General features: G+C 41.1%; 1 protein-coding gene across 11 annotated transcripts in view; it reads right to left on the bottom strand.

Annotated features, from left to right (window-relative positions):
• Window positions 1-18917, bottom strand: part of LOC126199364 (protein polybromo-1) — a 355023-nt gene that overhangs the window by 296982 nt on the left and 39124 nt on the right. For all 11 annotated transcript variants that reach the window (XR_007540157.1, XM_049936255.1, XM_049936256.1 and 8 more), the window contains 2 exons: window positions 6769-6942; window positions 2888-3147 (listed from right to left, as the gene is read on the bottom strand). Coding sequence is in view for 10 of the 11 variants with exons in the window: in XM_049936255.1 (XP_049792212.1) it covers window positions 2888-3147; window positions 6769-6942 (434 nt within the window). In the remaining variant the exon portion in view is untranslated. The remainder of the gene's footprint in view (window positions 1-2887; window positions 3148-6768; window positions 6943-18917) is intronic.

Here is an 18917-nt window from a genome sequence, read left to right on the forward strand (position 1 = left end):
TATTTTTTATTACAGAGATACGAGGCCATCTCTGTTTTTTTTAGATGGAACCATATGTTAAATTTTAATGTAACATGATGGGGTTAAAAAGATGGTTTCAAATACGTGATCTCATAATGTTTAGGCGAATAGTTTTTGAGATACAGATATGTTCTCTTATCATAATCGTGCGTCACCTTGCGGCGTTATCGAGAAGCAGGAAAACAATGCCTTCCCTGTTTAATTCCTCTGTGGTCAACATGAAAGGTCACATTGGACAACACTGCTTCGAAGGACAAACACGATATGAGAACACATCTGTGTCTCAAAAACTTTTCGCCTAAATATTATGATACACATATTTGAAACCGTCTTTCTAAGCCCATCATGCCACGCTAAAATTTAACATAGGGTTCCATTTAAAAAACCAAAGATGGCCTCATATCTCTGTAATAAAAAATAGCACAAACATGAAATGTGATGTATTCAAGTAGCCCCTGTCCCTGCAATTCACTTTCCAAACGGCATCTTTGTATCAATTACGGTTGGGGAGATACAAGGGGTGTTACGACTTAGCTGCCTCACCCTGTATAACAGAAAATCAGGATGGAATAATAACAATACTATGAAAAGGACAGATAGTCAGTCACCATATAGAGGAGATGTTGAGTCACAGTGAGGCACAACAACAAGACTGCTCAACATACAAGCTTTTGGCCAAAAGGCACTGTCTATTTTAGAAGAAGGCATTTTGGCTAAAATGCTCGTATGTTCAGCAACCTTTCTGTTGTAACTCTGCGATACAAAATTTCCTCTATATGGTGAGAAGCTATCTATCCTTCTCATAATACTGTCATTAGAAAGATACAAACCTGTATGTTGATTGAACTAGATAAAAAAAATCTGTAGTGAAATATCCCAATGAAGAACTTTAACCTTTCAGCACAGGACAGGAACATGTAGAGAACTATGGCTCAGGTTTAAAAGAATAGTTGACCATTTGCTGGACAAACATGTATCCTGTAGAACAGTTCATAATGGTAGGGACCCTCCATGATATACAGTCACCGTAAGGAAACTCCTAAAGAAAGAGATTATTGCATAACGGATGTAAAACAAAGCATAGGTCTATAGATAAAGAGATGAACAATGAAGCATGTTTGGCTGTCAAGAGAGCAATCTATGAAGCACTCAGGGACAACCATAGCAGAATATTGTCAAATGAACGTTCACAAAACCTAAAGAAATTTTGGTTGTATGTAAAGAATGTTAGTGGCACTAAAGTTAGTTTCCAGTTACTCACAAATGAGACAGGAACTGGAACTGAAGATAGCAAAGCAAAAGCTGAAATGCTGAACTCCATTTTCTAATGTTCCTTTCCATTGGAAAACACAGTAAAATTGCCCCAATTTAATACTCATATCACTGAAAAGATGAACGAAGTGTTAGTGACAGTCGTGTTGAGAAACACCTGAAATTGTTAAAATTGAGCAAAGCTGCAGGGCCCGATGGAATCACTATCGGATTCTAAACTGAATTTGCGGCTCTGTTAGCCCCCCTCTTCTAGCTGTAATCTATTGTCAATCCCTCGAACAAACAACCAGGTTGAAAGAATGCACAGGAGACACCTGTTTGCACAAAGGATAGTCAAAGTGATACACGAAACTACCGTCCAATATCCCTGACATCGATTTGTTGTAGAATTTTAGAATTTATTCTGAGCTCAAACTACATGAGGTATGCCAACCATCATGGATTCCAAAAACATCAGTCATGCAAAATCCAACCTGCACGTGTCTTACAAACATCAACACAGTCAGGTAGATGCAGTACTTCTTGATTTCCAAACAGCATTTGACTCAGTACCAAACCTATGCCTATTGTCAAAAGTACAATTGTGTCGGTATCAGGAGAAACTTGCGACGAAAAAAAAATGTTTTGAGAGGAAGGACACAGCACGTTTTCTTCAATAGAGTGTCATCGTTCCATGTAGAAGTAACTTCGGGTGTGCCCCAGGGAAGTGTGTTGGTACCCTTGCTGTTCATGTTGTATATTAACGACCTTACAGACAATATTAATAGTAACCTGCAGATGATGCAGTTATATATAATGTGAAGTACTGTCTGTGAGAAGCTGCATAAATATTCAGTCACATCTTGATAAGATTTCAAAGTGGTGCAAAGATTGGCAATTTGCTTTAAATGTTCAGAAATGTAAAATTGTGCACGTGAGTGACAATTCGTAGGAATAGGAAATGGAATAATCACACAAGCTCACTCATGGGTAAGGCAGGTAGTAGACTTTGGTTTATTGGTAGAACACTATTATACAAAGGAGACTGCTTATGAACTACTTGTTTGAGGCATTTTACAACATTGCTAAAGTGTGGATGGTACCCATAGAAAATAGGACTAAAGAGGGATACTGAATGTATACAGCATGTACAGAGAAGTGCAGCACGAATGGTCACAGGTTTGTTTGACCCATGGGACAGTGTCACAGAAACGCTGAAGAAAACAAACTGGGAGACTCTTGAAGATAGACAAACTATCGCCAGAAAGCCTACTTACAACATTTCAAGAACCAGTTTAACGATTCTAAGGATATATTAAAACCCCCTGCTTATGACTCAGATAGGAAACATGACGAAAAGATTACATTAATGAATCTCACACACACACACACACACACACACACACACAGGCAGACAGGCATTCAAACAATCGTTCCTCCCACACTTAATACAGCAATGGAACAGGAAGAAATCCTAGTAACTGGTACAATGGGGTGTACTCTCTGCCACACACTTCACAATAGCTTGTGGGTATAGATGTAGACATATGTGCTTAAAAATTCTACCACAGATTGACATCACTAAACTTATAAACCTGATTAAATGATAATTTACCTTGTTCTTTCACTACCCTTTGCCCCAACAAGCTTTCCATGTTCAATCTCAGTTTTCCTGGCGGAAATTATTTTCCTTAATGCCTTTGCATCCTTATAAATTTGTGATCCAGGTTCATTGAATTGGCAAGCATTGCGAGTCATCAAAAGCAAATCCTTCTCTAGGTCATTCAATGTTTGATATTTATTTTGTTGTATTTTTGTTGCAATCATTTTCAGATCTATTGGATTTTCAATGACCTCGTAATACTCTGGATAACGCTGGAATAAAGAACACCTTGATTACTCTCTAAACTCTTATGCAGAGGCAGTAATAAAACTGTGAGTGCATGCACATTTGGTGAACAGGGTTACAAACTGGCATCATCATATTCACCACAGAAGACAGGAAGAAGACAACTGATGAAGTAGCAAAATAATTAAATGTGTCTAATGCATACTAAAATTTTGCTTAGCATTGCACACTGATTATTTAAATTTGCTATTTATTTTGCCAATATCAAGGTCCAAAGCAAATATATTTACTGGATTTACATAGCACAAAACTAACTAATAGTTTATAACATAAGAAATTTTCAGCACAGTGTACATAATTTAAGGTAAAGGTACAAAGGTAACAAATTACAGAATAGTACAGGTGCTGAGTTGTCGACAGGCACGCAAATCAGGCTTTGCAGCTGGTTCTTACAGGTAGCATACCACGCAAGATACTTATTGTCACTATAGATGCATCATATACAGACTATATGGGAGCAATTGTTGTGTGAGGAAGGAATAACGGATGCTAAAATACAGTTACTTTATATGAACTTCAGTATGAATGGAGCCATCAGAGAGGTGGACGTCCACTTCCAGGAAGGTGGCCTCTTGGTCGAGGGAAGACCAGGACAAGCAAATGGGAGAGAAGGTGTTCAGGCTGTGAAGGAATCTGGGTAGCAGGTCATGGCCCAGTGTCCAGATCATGAAGATATTAATGAATCTGAACCAGCCAAGGGGTTTCAGAGGCTAGGATGACTTCCTCTAGGTGGGCCATAAACAGATAGGGAATAGGAGTGTGCCAACTGGGTGCCCATGGTCATGCCTCAGATTTGTTTATATACTTTCCCCTCAAAGGACTAGTAGTTTTTGTTTTGTTTTAGGGCGCAAATATAACTCAGGTCATAAGTGCCCATTTCAGAAAGTTAGAACACAAATAAGAAAAAGAAGTTAAAAGTGACTACACATTAAGCCCAATCAAGGGAAGGAAAGAGAGCTAAGAACAAAGACTTCCTCTTGGAGAACGGTCCACAAAATATGCATTAGAGACGACAGAAGCACCGAACTAAAGATTAAATGTCCTTCGCCATACTGCAACGACGGATAAAAAGTAAAACACGGTCAACAGCCCATGTGCCATTCACTAAAATGGCTGATAACTCAGATGGCAAGACAATAGAAGATTAAGTGGTTAAAAAAAAAAAAACAAAAAAAAAAAAAAAAGGCATTTGGGCAGGAAATGATGAACTGTCAAACGTTGACAACACTTAGCACATAGTGGTGGGGGACCACTACCTAACACATGACAATGGCTAAAATGACAGTACCCAATGCGCCACCTAGCCAAAATGTTCTACTCGTGGCGAGAGGAGGTTGGCCACATTACTGTGAGATAGTTTAATTCCTCAGAGCTTGTTCCCATGGAGAGAAGACCAATGGTGATGCCCAAATGACACCACCTGTCAACAGATGGCGACATGGAGATCATCGGAAGGAACTGAAGAGCTAGCAGGTCGCAGTAGGATGACAGCAGTCTCGGCAGCAGTGTCAGCAGACTGGTTTCCCATCAGACCAACGTGACCAGGACCCCACATAAACGTCATAGCCGCTCCCTCAAGAGTGAGCAAATGGAAGCTTCCTTGAACCTGTTGCACTAAAGAATGGACTGTGTACAGCACACAGGCTCTGAAGGACACAGAGAATAGGAGCATATGACAATTAATAACCCTGTGTCGCCAGATGTACTGCGTGGCCTAATAGAGAGCAAAGGGCTCTGCTGTAAATATAGAGCAGTGTTTCAGAAGCCGATAACCAAAATCGTCAGTGCCAATGACAAAGGCACTCTCAACCCAACGGTCAGTTTTGAGGCCTTAAGTAGTTTGATAAACAGCAATAGAACAAACCCAGAGAATATAGAATGAAATTTTCACTCTACAGCAGAGTGTGCACTGATATGAAACTTCCTGGCATATTAAAACTGTGTGCCGGACCGAGACTCGAACTCGGGACCTTTGCATTTCGGGGGCAAGTGCTCTTGCCCGCGAAATGCAAAGGCCCCGAGTTCGAGTCTCGGTCCGGCACACAGTTTTAATCTGCCAGGAAGTTTCATATCCAGACTAGTTTCCTTAGGAAGCAAATGAAGTCCAATGTGAACATGGGCCAATGCATGAAGTTATGTGTGAGGCTGTAACTAGTTAGATGTATGAGGGTGATGGGTTCCGAGTCTGAAGTATGTTGGAAGAGGCAGTGTTTGGGAGCCACAAGGCTAAATGGGCGTGGGTAATGCTTGTGCATAGGGAAGTGGCAGGCAGGTGGCAGTAGGGATCTAGCTGGCAATGGGGATGTCCAAGAGTCCATGAAGAGTGGTTTGTATCTTTAATATGAAGGGCTATGCTACAGGCAATTGGTTGGAGGTTTGGGTCAGTAAGACCACAGACTCTCAATAGGAGCACAGTAACCAGGTACAATGAGGTGTCCAGGACTGTTTAGTTTAGAGATTTTGCGAAGAATGTGCAAGGTGAGCATGTGGGGGCAGGTGGCAAGCAACGTGGCGCTGATTTGGTACAGGATTTGGGCTTGATAAACATTCTGGCCCAGCTTAGATGAAAACATTGAATTCCCTTCTCCTCTTTTACTGTCTGTATATAACTTAAAGAGGTACATGTTCAAGACATTTTGACTTTATCTCGCTTGTCTCATCATCACACAGTAGTTGTGATTGTACGAGGGTTGGCCAGAAAGCAAGGCACTGCATTTTTTTCTTAGCCAAAACCAATGCTACAAATGCGAAACATGATGTGTGTATTATGTGAAGTCTCCTGTGTGAGCGCACCACATTTCCGTCACTTCCAACAGATAGCGTAGTTGCAGGACGGTTTCAAAATGGCACCTGTAGGTGTATGTAACAAGCAATGTGCTGTCACTGAATTTCTCACTGCAAAGAAAGAAACTGTGGGGAATATTCACTAATGCTTGTGCAAAGTCTATGAAGCATCTGCTGTCAACAAAAGTACAGTTAGTCACTAGGCATGAAGAATCAGGTCATCAGAAGGTGGTTCGGCAGAGATCCATGATTTGCAGCTGTCGGGGAGACCACCCACAGTTGTCACACCTGACATGCTGCAGCGAGCTGATGTCATTCACAAGGACAGACGCATTATGAGTCTGCAGTTAGCGCTGCATCTGTCAATCAGCAAAGGAAGTGTGGATGCAATTATCCACACTCTTGGATATTTGAAAGAGTGTGCAAGATGGGTCCCACGGTGTCTAAGGGTGGATCACTCTCCACATTATCTTCATCATGCATTGCATGAACCTATCGTTTTTCACGAACCTATCGTTTTTCACACAACCCCTCACCCCAGTTTACTTGCCAAACTACTGTTCAAGCATTATACATTCAGTAAACACAATGTAGCCATATAGATTGTGTGTGCGTGTGAGTGTGCATGCGCACTCTAAGGAATCATCCATATGCTATTGAAGTTTCAGTCTTAGCTGTGTGCCTCTCAACGTTTCAATGCTTCTACTATTCTAGAGAGGAATTACGTTTACTCTAAATTATGCACATATGAGAGGGCCAATGTCACTTATAGAACTAGTATAAGGTAAATCACTAGAGTGTACCTTTTTTGATGGCAGCAACTGGAAAACCGTATGAAGTGGTCTATTATCTGCATCTGTTGCAGTCATTACAGTTGTAAATAATTCTTCATACACATTTATATCGTCATCATGCGTGCTTGAATTATCATCATCATCTACCTCACTCTTTTTGGAGTCTGCAGCTGATCTTCGTCCCTATAAAATACAATTATAGCAGCATAATCAGAAATCTACTTTCACACTGAAAATTACTTTGATAAAATAAAACATTTTCTCTCTTTCCAGAAATATTAAGGTTTACTGCAAGTTATACACTTCTTGTTACTAAGAACTTATTTCCATTAAACAGGAGAAGAGTGGACTAAAATGATTAAGTGTCACAATGACAGAAGCGTAACAAATATAGTGTATGCTAAATGCGTTTATCAAGGAAGGCAGGTAAGGGAAAACAGTAGGGAAGGGGAAAAAGGACACACAAAAAACAATCAGGAGAAAAATTCTTAACACTTTCTTCATCTGCTTTTGGTTGAAACCATCAGTGATAAGTGGAAAATGTTAGCAATTGCTGAATCTGCAAAAAGTACAGCCACCATTGCAGCAACGATACATTAATGAAAATTAGTAAATGTATCTAAAAACAAAGATTATGTGACTTACCAAACGAAAGCGCTGGCAGGTCGATAGACACACAAACAAACACAAACATACACACAAAATTCTAGCTTTCGCAACCAACGGTTGCATCGTCAGGAAAGAGGGAAGGAGAGGGAAAGACGAAAGGATGTGGGTTTTAAGGGAGAGGGTAAGGAGTCATTCCAATCCCGGGAGCGGAAAGACTTACCTCAGGGGGAAAAAAGGACGGGTATACACTCGCGCGCGCACACACACATATCCATCCACACATATACAGACACAAGCAGACATATTTATAGACAAAGAGTTTGGGCAGAGATGTCAGACTGACATCTCTGCCCAAACTCTTTGTCTTTAAATATGTCTGCTTGTGTCTGTGTGTGTGTGTGTGTGTGTGTGTGTGTGTGTGTGTGTGTGTGGGCGCGCGAGTGTATACCCGTCCTTTCTTTCCCCCTAAGGTAAGTCTTTCCGCTCCCGGGATTGGAATGACTCCTTACCCTCTCCCTTAAAACCCACATCCTTTCGTCTTTCCCTCTCCTTCCCTCTTTTCTGACGAAGCAACCGTTGGTTGCGAAAGCTAGAATTTTGTGTGTATGTTTGTGTGTCTATCGACCTACCAGCGCTTTCGTTTGGCGAGTCACAACATCTTTGTTATTAGATATATTTTTCCCACGTGGAATGTTTCCCTATATTAATAAAATTAGTAAATGAGATGATATAAAAACACCCTTTCTGCATAGGAGATTGGTAAAATGCAGTAAATATTATGGTCCAAAGTACTGTGACCTGAATGGAGTAGATGAGCTTCTGAGCAAGAAAAAAAAAACTAAGTTTGTAATATCTGCGTCTGATTTGCTGAAAGAGTGGTCTGTTCTTGCTAACAACGTACTGTGATAATGTGGAGGCATCTGCAGAAGATAACTCTGCTAAGAACAGGATTGAGGGGGGGGGGGGGGTTAAAGTGTCCTTAATTACGTTGTAGGGATGATTTACAGAGCCAACCAGAATATATACCAATGTCCATACAAATATTCAGACCGTGCATTTGTTACTGCGCATAAGCTAATGCTCTCGGTAGAAGGCTTTATGGGGACCAATTATTAAAGGGATGCTCGACAATCTGCTGTGCAGAAAGCGTAGTGAGTCGAAGTTTGTTATTCTCTGGACTACAAGTACTAAAGGTGACACAAAGAATGATTGACAGTTTTAACACTTCACTTCACATGGTATCTGTCAATACACTCCACAATCAGATCCGTTGTAAATCACAAAATCGCAAGGTGCTAGGAATGTGTAAAGAGATTAACACTATTTCTGAGTCAAATGGTCGAATTTACAAAGAACTTAGTTAATTGGAAGGCAAATTTTCAGGGAAAAAAAAAAAAAGGAGTTCTAAAGCAAACGAAGATTTCAAGAAAATAATGGAAAATTCAGGATGGAATAATAACAATATTCTGAAAAGGGTAAAGTGCTACTCAACGTATAGTGGAGATGTTGAGTCACAGACACGGGGGAAAAAAGGCCTCCTTCTGAATTAGCCAAAACACACACGCGCAAGCACACTGTCTCCGGCTGCCCAGGCCGGCAGTCTCAACTCGGCAGCCATGGACAGTGGTCATGTGTGCAAGTTTCGTTTGCGCGCGCGTGTGTGTGTGTGTGTGTGGGGGGGGGGGGGGGGGGTCTAACTCGGAAGAAGGCCATTTGGCCTAAAGCTTGTATAGCAGTCTTTTAGTTGTGCCTGTCTGCACTTCAACATCTCCCCTTTGTGGTGAGTAGCAGCTATCCTTTTCATAATATTGTCAAAGACCTTAAGAAATTAGATCAATCAATTCTGACAACAAAAACCAGACTGAGCACTCAAACTGTGAAAGTAAAAAAGGAATTAGGTGAACAAGAAGAAGCTATTACTAACCAGGTACAAAGGCTGGATGAAAGAGTGAAATATGTAGAGGAAAGGGTAACCGAAACACAGTCCAGACTGGATACAGAGAACTGAAAGTTTCTGAAGTAGAAAAGGATCTTAAAAAGGAAATTCTCATTGTAGAAACTAAGGTTAACACATGAGCAGGCACTCATACATATAAAGTGCAGCAATCGCCACAACATTGTCTTGTACCGCTCCATTGTTGTTTTACAATTGTGAGCCCATACCTATTCCTTCATTCTTGCTTCATCAAACACAGCGAGATTCCGAGCTGGCAGCACAATCTCACAACTAGGTAGTTGTCTATGAGATAGCTAGTAGCTGAATAAGCATTTGGCTAGGCCCTGATGCAACTGCACCATTTAATGCAACAACAGAGTGACACAAACTTTCATTATTTTATTATTATTTTAATTAAACACCAATTTATCTCACATAATATAAGTTTATTTTGTCAACTGTGATTTTGCCCATACATGTTGACACCAGTAACATAAAAACGCTGTTCATTTCACAAATACGAAGTACGTCATGCTCCTGTAGTCCAGTGAAACTGTCAGAAAAAAAGCCTGTACCTTGCAAAAGGTGGGGTAGAAGATTTTATTTTTTTAACTCGTTCATATTGTTGGAAAGGTTAGAAAACCAAGTTTTGCCAACAAAATTTCTCTTGGGAAAACTTTCTGCAGTCAAAAAACTTCGAAAATTTCAGACTTTTAGCAGTTTTTTTCAAAATATCTCTGTTTCATTTGCTCCTATCGCTTTGATGTCTATTTTCTTTTTTAAAGAGCACAAAATTCTCTACAAATTTTATTCTTGCCATTTTTTTCTACTCCCAATATCTAAGGCGCTACAGCGCGTCAAAAAATACCAATTTTTCAAATTTCGAGCAAAGAATAGTTGGTGACAAATTCCACGATGTAAAATTTCCGTAGAAAAAATAAAGTTGTGACTCTCCTTTCTGCATTCCAATCTGTAAAAGCTGGGAGCACTAAAATTACTACTGTTGATCCTTTAACTCTTTTCCAAAGAATTTGTTTAATGAAACAAAGTGAAGAAAAGTTAAAAGCCTTTCTGAAATATGAACTTGCTCCTTACCCAATGTCCCTATTCTCAGAAAAAGGCATGCGAAAAGGAACAAAGTCTTCATTCTACAATGCCTTCGTTCCAGTGGAAGATGTGACGTAAGGTGGACCGAGTAAATTTTTTGTCATTGATGGAGGGTACCGTATCGCCAAAGTGACTTGGACTCTAAATGTTTGCTTCAAGTCAATAGCCCAAAGCTATGTTTCTTACCAGCAACGTCATTTTGGATCTCAATTTGCTATTGTATTTGATGGGTATCCATGTGAGGGAGACAAATGTAGCACAAAGAGTGCTGAGAGGATTCGTAGGTCCAAACAACATTCTTTGGTTGACGTTGTGGTTGAATCAGAGATGGTGAACCAAGACCATCAGGACAAGTTCTTGTACAACAAACGAAACAAGATGCGTTTGATCACACTTCTTAAAATGGAATTTCTGGAGTGTAGCATTGAAGTGCACCAGGCACAAGAAGATGCTGACGTTATAATTGTAACATCTGCCATTTCAAGAACCAAAGATTTTGGAAGTGTTGTCATTGTAGGAGAAGATGTTGACCTGCTTGTGCTCATGACTGGTTTGGGGCAAGGCATTGAAAACTTATTTTTTGTAAAGCCAAGAAGGGGAAATGCAGAAGACAAGTGGTTTTCCACTGCATCTTACAAGTTTGACAGTGAATATATTCTGTTCACTCACGCCTTTAGCGGATGTGATACAACATCTGCTTTTTTTGGTCAGGGAAAAATTAAGTGCTGCAATATTGGTGCGAAAAATAAACACCTAACCTCAACACTTTGCACGTTCAATAAACCACATGCTACCTGTGAAGAAATAATAACTGCAGAACAAGTTACTATCGCATTGTATAGTGGAGGTGTCAGCAGTTCCCACACACTAGACCAGTTGCGGTACCAGCTATTCGCCAAGTCTGCCACAAAAAGGAAACTGAATCTTGCACGGTTGCCACCTACACAAGATGCTGCACATCATTCGTTGCGGACTTACCAACAAGTCCAAAGTTGAATGGGAAACTGGGAACCTCCTGAGAAATGGGGCTGGAATCACAGTGACCACGGTCCAATGCCCATTATGAGCCAAGATCCAGCACCTGAAGCACTTCTTCACATTGTTTCATGCTCATGCAAGCTGAACTGTGGCGGAGCGTGCTCCTGCAGAAAAGTGGGTTTGAAATGTTCTTCAATTTGCAAGAAATGTATTGGGGTCAACTGTGAAAACTTGCCAAAATTTTTATATGAAGACAGTGAAGAAGATGTTATGGAGGATGTTGAGGAAACCACTGACGAAACCCACGAACTTGCTGAGGCTGACTCACTGTTTAAAGAAAAGGTCAATCTGGGATCAACTCTATGTACAGACCCTGAATCCGTAACGCAAGGTATTTATGCTGACACTGAGGAAACTGGCCCATCAAAATGTTGGAAGTGATGCTCATATCTGTCTCAAGTGCGCTTAAGTGCAATATTACAAGTATTACACACCCAGAACTGTCAACATTTTTTAGTAACTGTGTTGCTTTTATACACAAGAATTATTACCTACCTAATTAGGTTGCCTATTGCAGCTAATAATAGTTCAGTTTCCTGAGACAATTTATTTTGTGTGTGTGTGTGTGTGTGTGTGTGTGTGTGTGTGTCTTAATGATGTATTTTTATATTTATAGTTTTACAAATACCAGGGCTGAGGTGGCCCATAGTGAACTTCAGGTAGTGATGTAAGAACCACAATAGTTGGGTGCCCAGCAATCCTCATGTTGCATACAGAGAAATTGAATACCAGAAAGTGAGGTGGTAAATTCCAACTTATAACCTGATGTATAATGTATTTATACTACACAAACAGAAACTGAAAAAATAGTGTTCAAAAATAAGGTATCTTGCCACTATGCTCAAAATTTGAAAAATTGGTATTTTTTGACGCGCTGTAGCGCCTTAGATATTGGGAGTAGAAAAAAAATGGCAAGAATAAAATTTGTAGGGAATTTTGTGCTCTTTAAAAAAGAAAATAGACATCAAAGCGATAGGAGCAAATGAAACTGAGATATTTTGAAAAAACTGAAAAAAGTCCGAAATTTTCGAAGTTTTTTGACTGCAGAAAGTTTTCCCAAGCGCAATTTTGTTGGCAAAACTCGGTTTTCTAATCTTTCCAACCATATGAACGAGTTGAAAAAATAAACTCTTCTACCCCACCTTTTGCAAGGTGTATCTACTATTTGACTGGACTACTGCTGTTATGAAAATTGGCATGCCCAATAGAGGATTAAGAGAAGAATCTGAAACTACTAATAAGCAAAATCTTTGTTACATTAATACTGAAAGACTGTCTCCATGACACTACAGTCCTCTGAGGACCTTGGCCTCCTCAATCACAGATTTCCAATCTGTCTTCAGCACACCTGCGCCACCTCCTCACTCCCACTGTTCTCAGGTCGGCTTCCACACCTTCTAGCCATCTCACATGCGGTCATCCTCTCCTCCTTCTACCACCAGGATGTCCCATCATCTTCTTCAGGAGCTTCTCTTCTGTCATACATTGGCCATGTCCTAATGATCTTAGCCTTCCCATTTTGATTGAGGTTACCAAATCAGGTTCTTTGTACAGAGCTCTTATTTCTTCATTAGCCCTAATTCTCCATATCTCACCTTTTATTACAGGACCAAAAATCTTCCTCAGCACTTTCCTTTCCCATATATTTAGTTTCTTCTCCAAAGCCTCCGTCAGTACTCATGCCTTGCTGCTGGTTAGATCACTGTTTTGTAGAGTGTCTGCTTTAGTTTCCTGCACAGGTTCTTACTTTTGAGCATGGCATATAGTGCTCTATATGAGCTGTAGGCAGCTTTAATTCGGTTTGTTATATTTGCCTCCACTTTGTTTCTTTTAACTGTAGATCATCTTTGTTTCTTCTCACTCTCTCAGTTACCATATACTTAGAATTTCTCTCACTAATTTCTAAACCAAGGTTCTTGGCAGCGGCTTCAAACTCTTTGAAGGCTAATGTGAGCACCTCCGTACTCCTAGCACTTATTACTACATCATCTGCATAGGCCAAGATTTGCAGAAGTCTATTGTAAATATTGCCTGCTGGGTTTGTGTTTATTGATCTTACTGCATTCTCTAATACCAGGTTGTATAGCACTTTGTAGGCCATAGCAAAGTAGAGCAGTCTGCGGCCCAGTTGGCACAGCTGAGGCATCTAAGAGTGTTGAGGTGCAACCAACAAATCTGCTTTAGTTCATTAAGATGGGGAAGTCATGTCAACCAGGCATCAAAGACCAGTTGATAAAACCAATAAGAGCCCACCACACTGAGGAACTGGCCATCAAGGTACAGGACCAGATGGGGTGCACTGTGTGTCTATGACAGTAATGTGTAAGCAGGTCTTGGCAGCAGAAAACTGGAAACCGTAAGAAAGAACCCAAGACTGTGCTTCCGCGTATTTCTTCCTGCAGTCTGAATTCATCAATGCACTTCGCTGACTTTAAAAATAAAAAAAGAAAAAAGAAAAAAAAACTGCAAAAGTCACCAGCATACAAAGAGGGGAACACCAGACTATTAACAACCACAAAAAAAAAAAAAAAGAGGGAATCAAAACAGAACCCCACAGAATTCCATGCTCCTGCAGATGGGATGTGCTGAAGAAGGTGCCAACCTGTGCCTGGAAAGTGGGACAGGAAAGAAAGTTCTGGATAAATACCAGAAGGGGGCCCCCCAGTAGCTCCATTCATGTAAGGTGGCAAGGATGTGGTAGTTCATGCGGTATCACAAGATTTATGAGGATCAAAGACTGCAAAAAGGTGTTGACGCTGGGCAAAAGCAGTTCAGATAGCAGACTCCAGGTGGGCTAAACTATATGCAGCACAACGGCCTCAGCGAAACATGCCCTGGGTCAGAGCCAAAAGGTCCCAGAACACAAGGATCCAATATAGCCTTTGACTCACCGTACGTTCAAGTAACTTGAGGGCATTGGTTAAACTGATCAGACGACACCTGTCCATGTGCAGAGTCAGTTCACTCAGTTTCAAAACTGGAATAACGACACTCTCTATCCACTGGAGAAGGAATTCACCCTTGCTCCAGAGACGGTTGAAAAGGGCAAGTACATGATGTTGGCTAGCCACTGATAGGTGTTGGAGAATTTGGTTGTGCACCCAGTCCGGTCCAGGAGCCTTGTAAGAGCAGAAAGCAAGGGTGCTGGAGAACTCCCACTGGCTAAAAGGGCATTATATGCCTCCGGATATCGGAGAATGAAAGGTAATGGGAGTCGTTGCAGGCAGTGTTTGAGAAGACGGAACATGGGCTGTCTGTAGACCTAGGCTAAGGCCTCGACAAAAAGCCAAGCAAAATGCTCTGCGATGGAGACTGGGCTGGTGAGGGAAACACCATTCAGGGAAATTCCCAGGACATCTGTAGGATGACAACGGCCAAAACTCAACATGCTCTTTGCCCCTACCTCTTTGCAGCCTTATGGTATCGACATATCGTTCTCAACTAATCTATTTCTGTCATTTAATTAGAATGGGCCTCAGTACAAAGCTGTTTAAAGGTCAGCAGGTGGTTGAGAAGTGGATGCTGTTTGTAGCATTGGAGGGCATGACAGCCATCTTTAATAGCCGCAGCAATAATGTGGGGTGAGGGATGGGGGAGGAGGTGAGATGGTGGTGGGATGTCCTCCAAGGGATAGTCTTCCATCAGGGAGAATCTGAGGAAGAGGAAATCACTGAAACAGATGCCAAAAGGATGGCTTCGGTCAAAATCTGCATGGCCTATCAGCATTAGTAAATGCCCCCTGCAAGGACGTCCTGGAAAGTAATGCTGAAGAAAAAATAAGACGATCGGGAAACAATTGCTACAGCACAAATTGTCGTGAACCCTCTGTAGAACAGAGGGGAGGAATCCAGGGCTTATTTGGAAAGATCAACAGATGAGAAAAAACATGGGAGCTCCAGTGTTGAGAAGGCAGAGATCAGGCTCTACCAGCAGGTCTTCAACAATCCTGTCCTGGTCAGTGGTCACAGTACCACCCCACGGAGGGTTATGGGCATTAAAATTCTGAAGGAGAAGGAACCCAGAGGGAGGAGGGACCTACCTAAGAAGAGCAGGAACAGCGGGAAGAGTAGGAGTCCTGTCTGGAAGCAGATAAAAATTGCATATCATTATCACTGAGCCTAAATGGATCTGAATAGCTACTGCTCCCAGTAGGATTTGAAAAGGAGCTAAAAATGTCTGTGCAGACCAACGTACAGACACCACTGGAGGATTGCAAAGGGCCACCCTGGTTCCAGCAGAAGCTTGGAAGCCTTGAAGAGTTGGAGAATGAGTATCCACAAAATGAGATCCCTGCAATACAATACACACAACAGAGTAGATTGAAAGAAGAGAATGTATCACTAGGAGGTGATGATGACGAACATTACAGTTTCATTGGAGGAAAGTAGTACAAGAGCCCGGGAAGACATCGAATAGAACAGAATTGATCCTTGTTCCAAGTCTTTGTCCGTCACCGTAAAGATAGAGCAACATCCATGAATGTAACATCTGACCCTGTTTAAGGATGAGGGCGTGACACCACCCCTGGGATGTCGGGGAGGGGGCGGGGGAGACTCATCCTGAGACTTGTGCATCTTCTTCTTTCATGTATAGTGTGATCAGCCTTGACACACATAGAGTGTGGGTCCCACATCCAAATCTAAGTAACAGGCTTCTTGTCCTGGGTACACCAGAAAGGGGGAGAGGGGGGGGAGGCACTCCCTGAGATTTTCTTGTCCGACTGAGGAGAAGCAGCTAGTCTGTGAAGGGAGAGAACAGGGTGGGGGAGAAAAGGACACAACGGAAGTAAAGACAGATATTCGAGATACTGGATGGAGATGGTCGAATTTCTGTCAGATCTTGCAGTAGGATAGAATGTCGAGAATTTTCAATTCCTGGATTTTCCTTTCCCTTTCAGAGATTGGGCAACCTGGCTCACACACTTGGCTGGTGGGGTGCAAGGACTCACAACATGGAGAGGATGGCCACAGTCGTCGTAAACAGGAATCATCTCACATCACAAAGACACGTGACCAAATTGGGGACAACGGATACAGTGCATGGGAGGTGGCATAACCTAACCTAACCTAACCTAACCTAACCTTATGGCTTCACATTACAAAAGTAAACCTCCCTTCTACATATTTATGTACATATTATGTGGATATTTCTTTCTATCATCTGTTCTCTGAAATATTTGGATTGTACCAATGGATAAACTAGAAAAAGAAATTCTGCAATAGAAGTCATCAGATGAGAAATGCAGTTGTGTATTTTGAGCAATAAAACCATTTTCTGTTGAACTCTTGAGTTTTGCATAAAATTACAGCAGGCATGGACATTTAGAAAACATCACCAACTAAGCAAAGAATAAAAATATCGAAGCCCTTACATGTGTCACTGCCATGTGATTAGCAATTTCTTTTAAATATAAGAGAAAAATTAAAATTTGAAGAAACTATATACTGATAGACATATGAATAAATATTAAGAAAACAAGACTTGCCCAATTAGTATTATTGTGCGTACCAAACAAAATGCATCAGAGCTTCTTTCAGTTCCTGTGCACACCACAGAATATATTCTCAGAACATGCAATGTGACAATAAAAAATCTCTATTGGTTGTCATATTCAGGCAGTCAGCCTTTGAGTCAAATGAACACTAAGTACGGGAAAGAATTTGGGAGGGAGAGGGGAGGGGAGGGGAGGGGAGATGCTGCTTTGATTTGTCCAGTATTGACTGCAAACTCGTGCATAATCATAATAATAATCGTCAATGGCCTATACTAACTTCATGCCCGCATGAGGAGCAAGTGCATACCACACAAAAAGAGGGGTTCATCAGAGGCATTTGCATACACACTTGTTTGGCTGATAAGTTGTGGAGCCAAGCGCCATTGTGGAACTTCCATTCTTGTGGAGTTTCCTCAATCTTCTGCTGTCTTCCGTGACCCCTCCCATTTGTCTCAGTCAATATTATGTGCATTAACCCCTTACCGCATAATGTGCCAGATATGGCACATACCACTTTTCTCTTTGTCAATCTCATATCTGAGAATATATTTCCAAACTGCATGTAGGGACAAATATGGCACAGAGTCAAGAGCAGCTGTGCAAGTAGTGTATGCCATCTGTTGGGAGAGTAAGGAATTACGTGTTATGAATCTTTGCTTTGTGTTGCTAGCTGTTTACATCCAAGTTTGGTCACACAAACAATTGCAATCAGGCACAGTAAACGATTGATTTCAGTGTTTATATTATTTGCAGAGGAAAAAGGACATCTGTGGACAGTTATAAAGAGGTAAGTTTATATATTTGTTCATTAGAATACATATAATACTGAAAAATAGGTCTGTGACGGATATGGCACAACATGCAGTCCGGTCCAATCGAGTACGTGGTTGCATTTTACCTGAGGAGGCAGCAATGAAGATGAATGGTCGAGGCAGCATGGAGGAAGAGATAACAACAGTAGACAGTGTGGAACTGTCAGTAGTCTCCTGGTTTGATAATAAGTAGTCAACACTTTGTCAACTTACGTTGGATGCAAACCAGAAGGCGAGATCAAGAGGCTTTTCAGGGAGGAAAAAGAATATAAAATGGTACCTTGTCCACACTCTGTGATGATCTACAATGACTACATGGGGGGTGTCGATCTATTAGATTCTATGCTAGGATATTATAGAATTCAGATCAGATCAAAGAAATGGTACTTGAAGATATTCTTTCACCTAGTTGACTTGGCTTGTGTGAACAGCTGGCTGTCATGGAGAAGAAGAAATACGGAGTACATGCCCCTTGTTGATTTCAAGGTCGCAGTTGCAGAGGCCCTCTGTAAAATTGGGAAATCCTTATCCAAGAAACGTGGTAGGCCAAGCAATGAAATACAAAAACAGCTTGACTGCAAGAAGAACAGAGGCCCTACAGCAGATCTTCCACAGCGTCAGGTGCGACTGGATGGGATACATCACATGCCTATCTGGCTGGAAAACCGTGGTCGTTGCAAGTATCCAGAATGCAAGGGAAAATCCTATATAGCGTGTATGAAGTGCAGCGCAACATTGTGCTTGAATAAGGAGAGAAATTGCTTCATCAAGTTTCATAATGAATAGAGAAAAATGGAAACAGAATTGTGTTATTTTCTCAAAATGTGTGTATTGTAATGAATAGAAAGTGTAATTGTTTTACATAAATACAGTTCTGCTAGTTCATGTACGTATCTTACTGTGTATTTTCCACATTGTGCATCATCTATCCCAAAACTGGTATCACATGGTATTAGTCGTTACTGCATGCTGTCCCATATATGGCACAAACCCTTAATTCTAAAATAACCGCCCCTACATAAGATTTAGAATTTTTTAAGCATTTTTTATGAAATCAGAACATCGAACATAACATGTAACATTTTTTTCAGAAAAATAAAAAAAATCATGCAGTAAGGGGTTAAGCATGCTTTGTGGAATCTCTATAAACTGCAAAGCAGGT

Source organism: Schistocerca nitens, chromosome 8 (assembly GCF_023898315.1).
Source record: "Schistocerca nitens isolate TAMUIC-IGC-003100 chromosome 8, iqSchNite1.1, whole genome shotgun sequence".
Lineage (NCBI taxonomy): Eukaryota > Metazoa > Arthropoda > Insecta > Orthoptera > Acrididae > Schistocerca > Schistocerca nitens.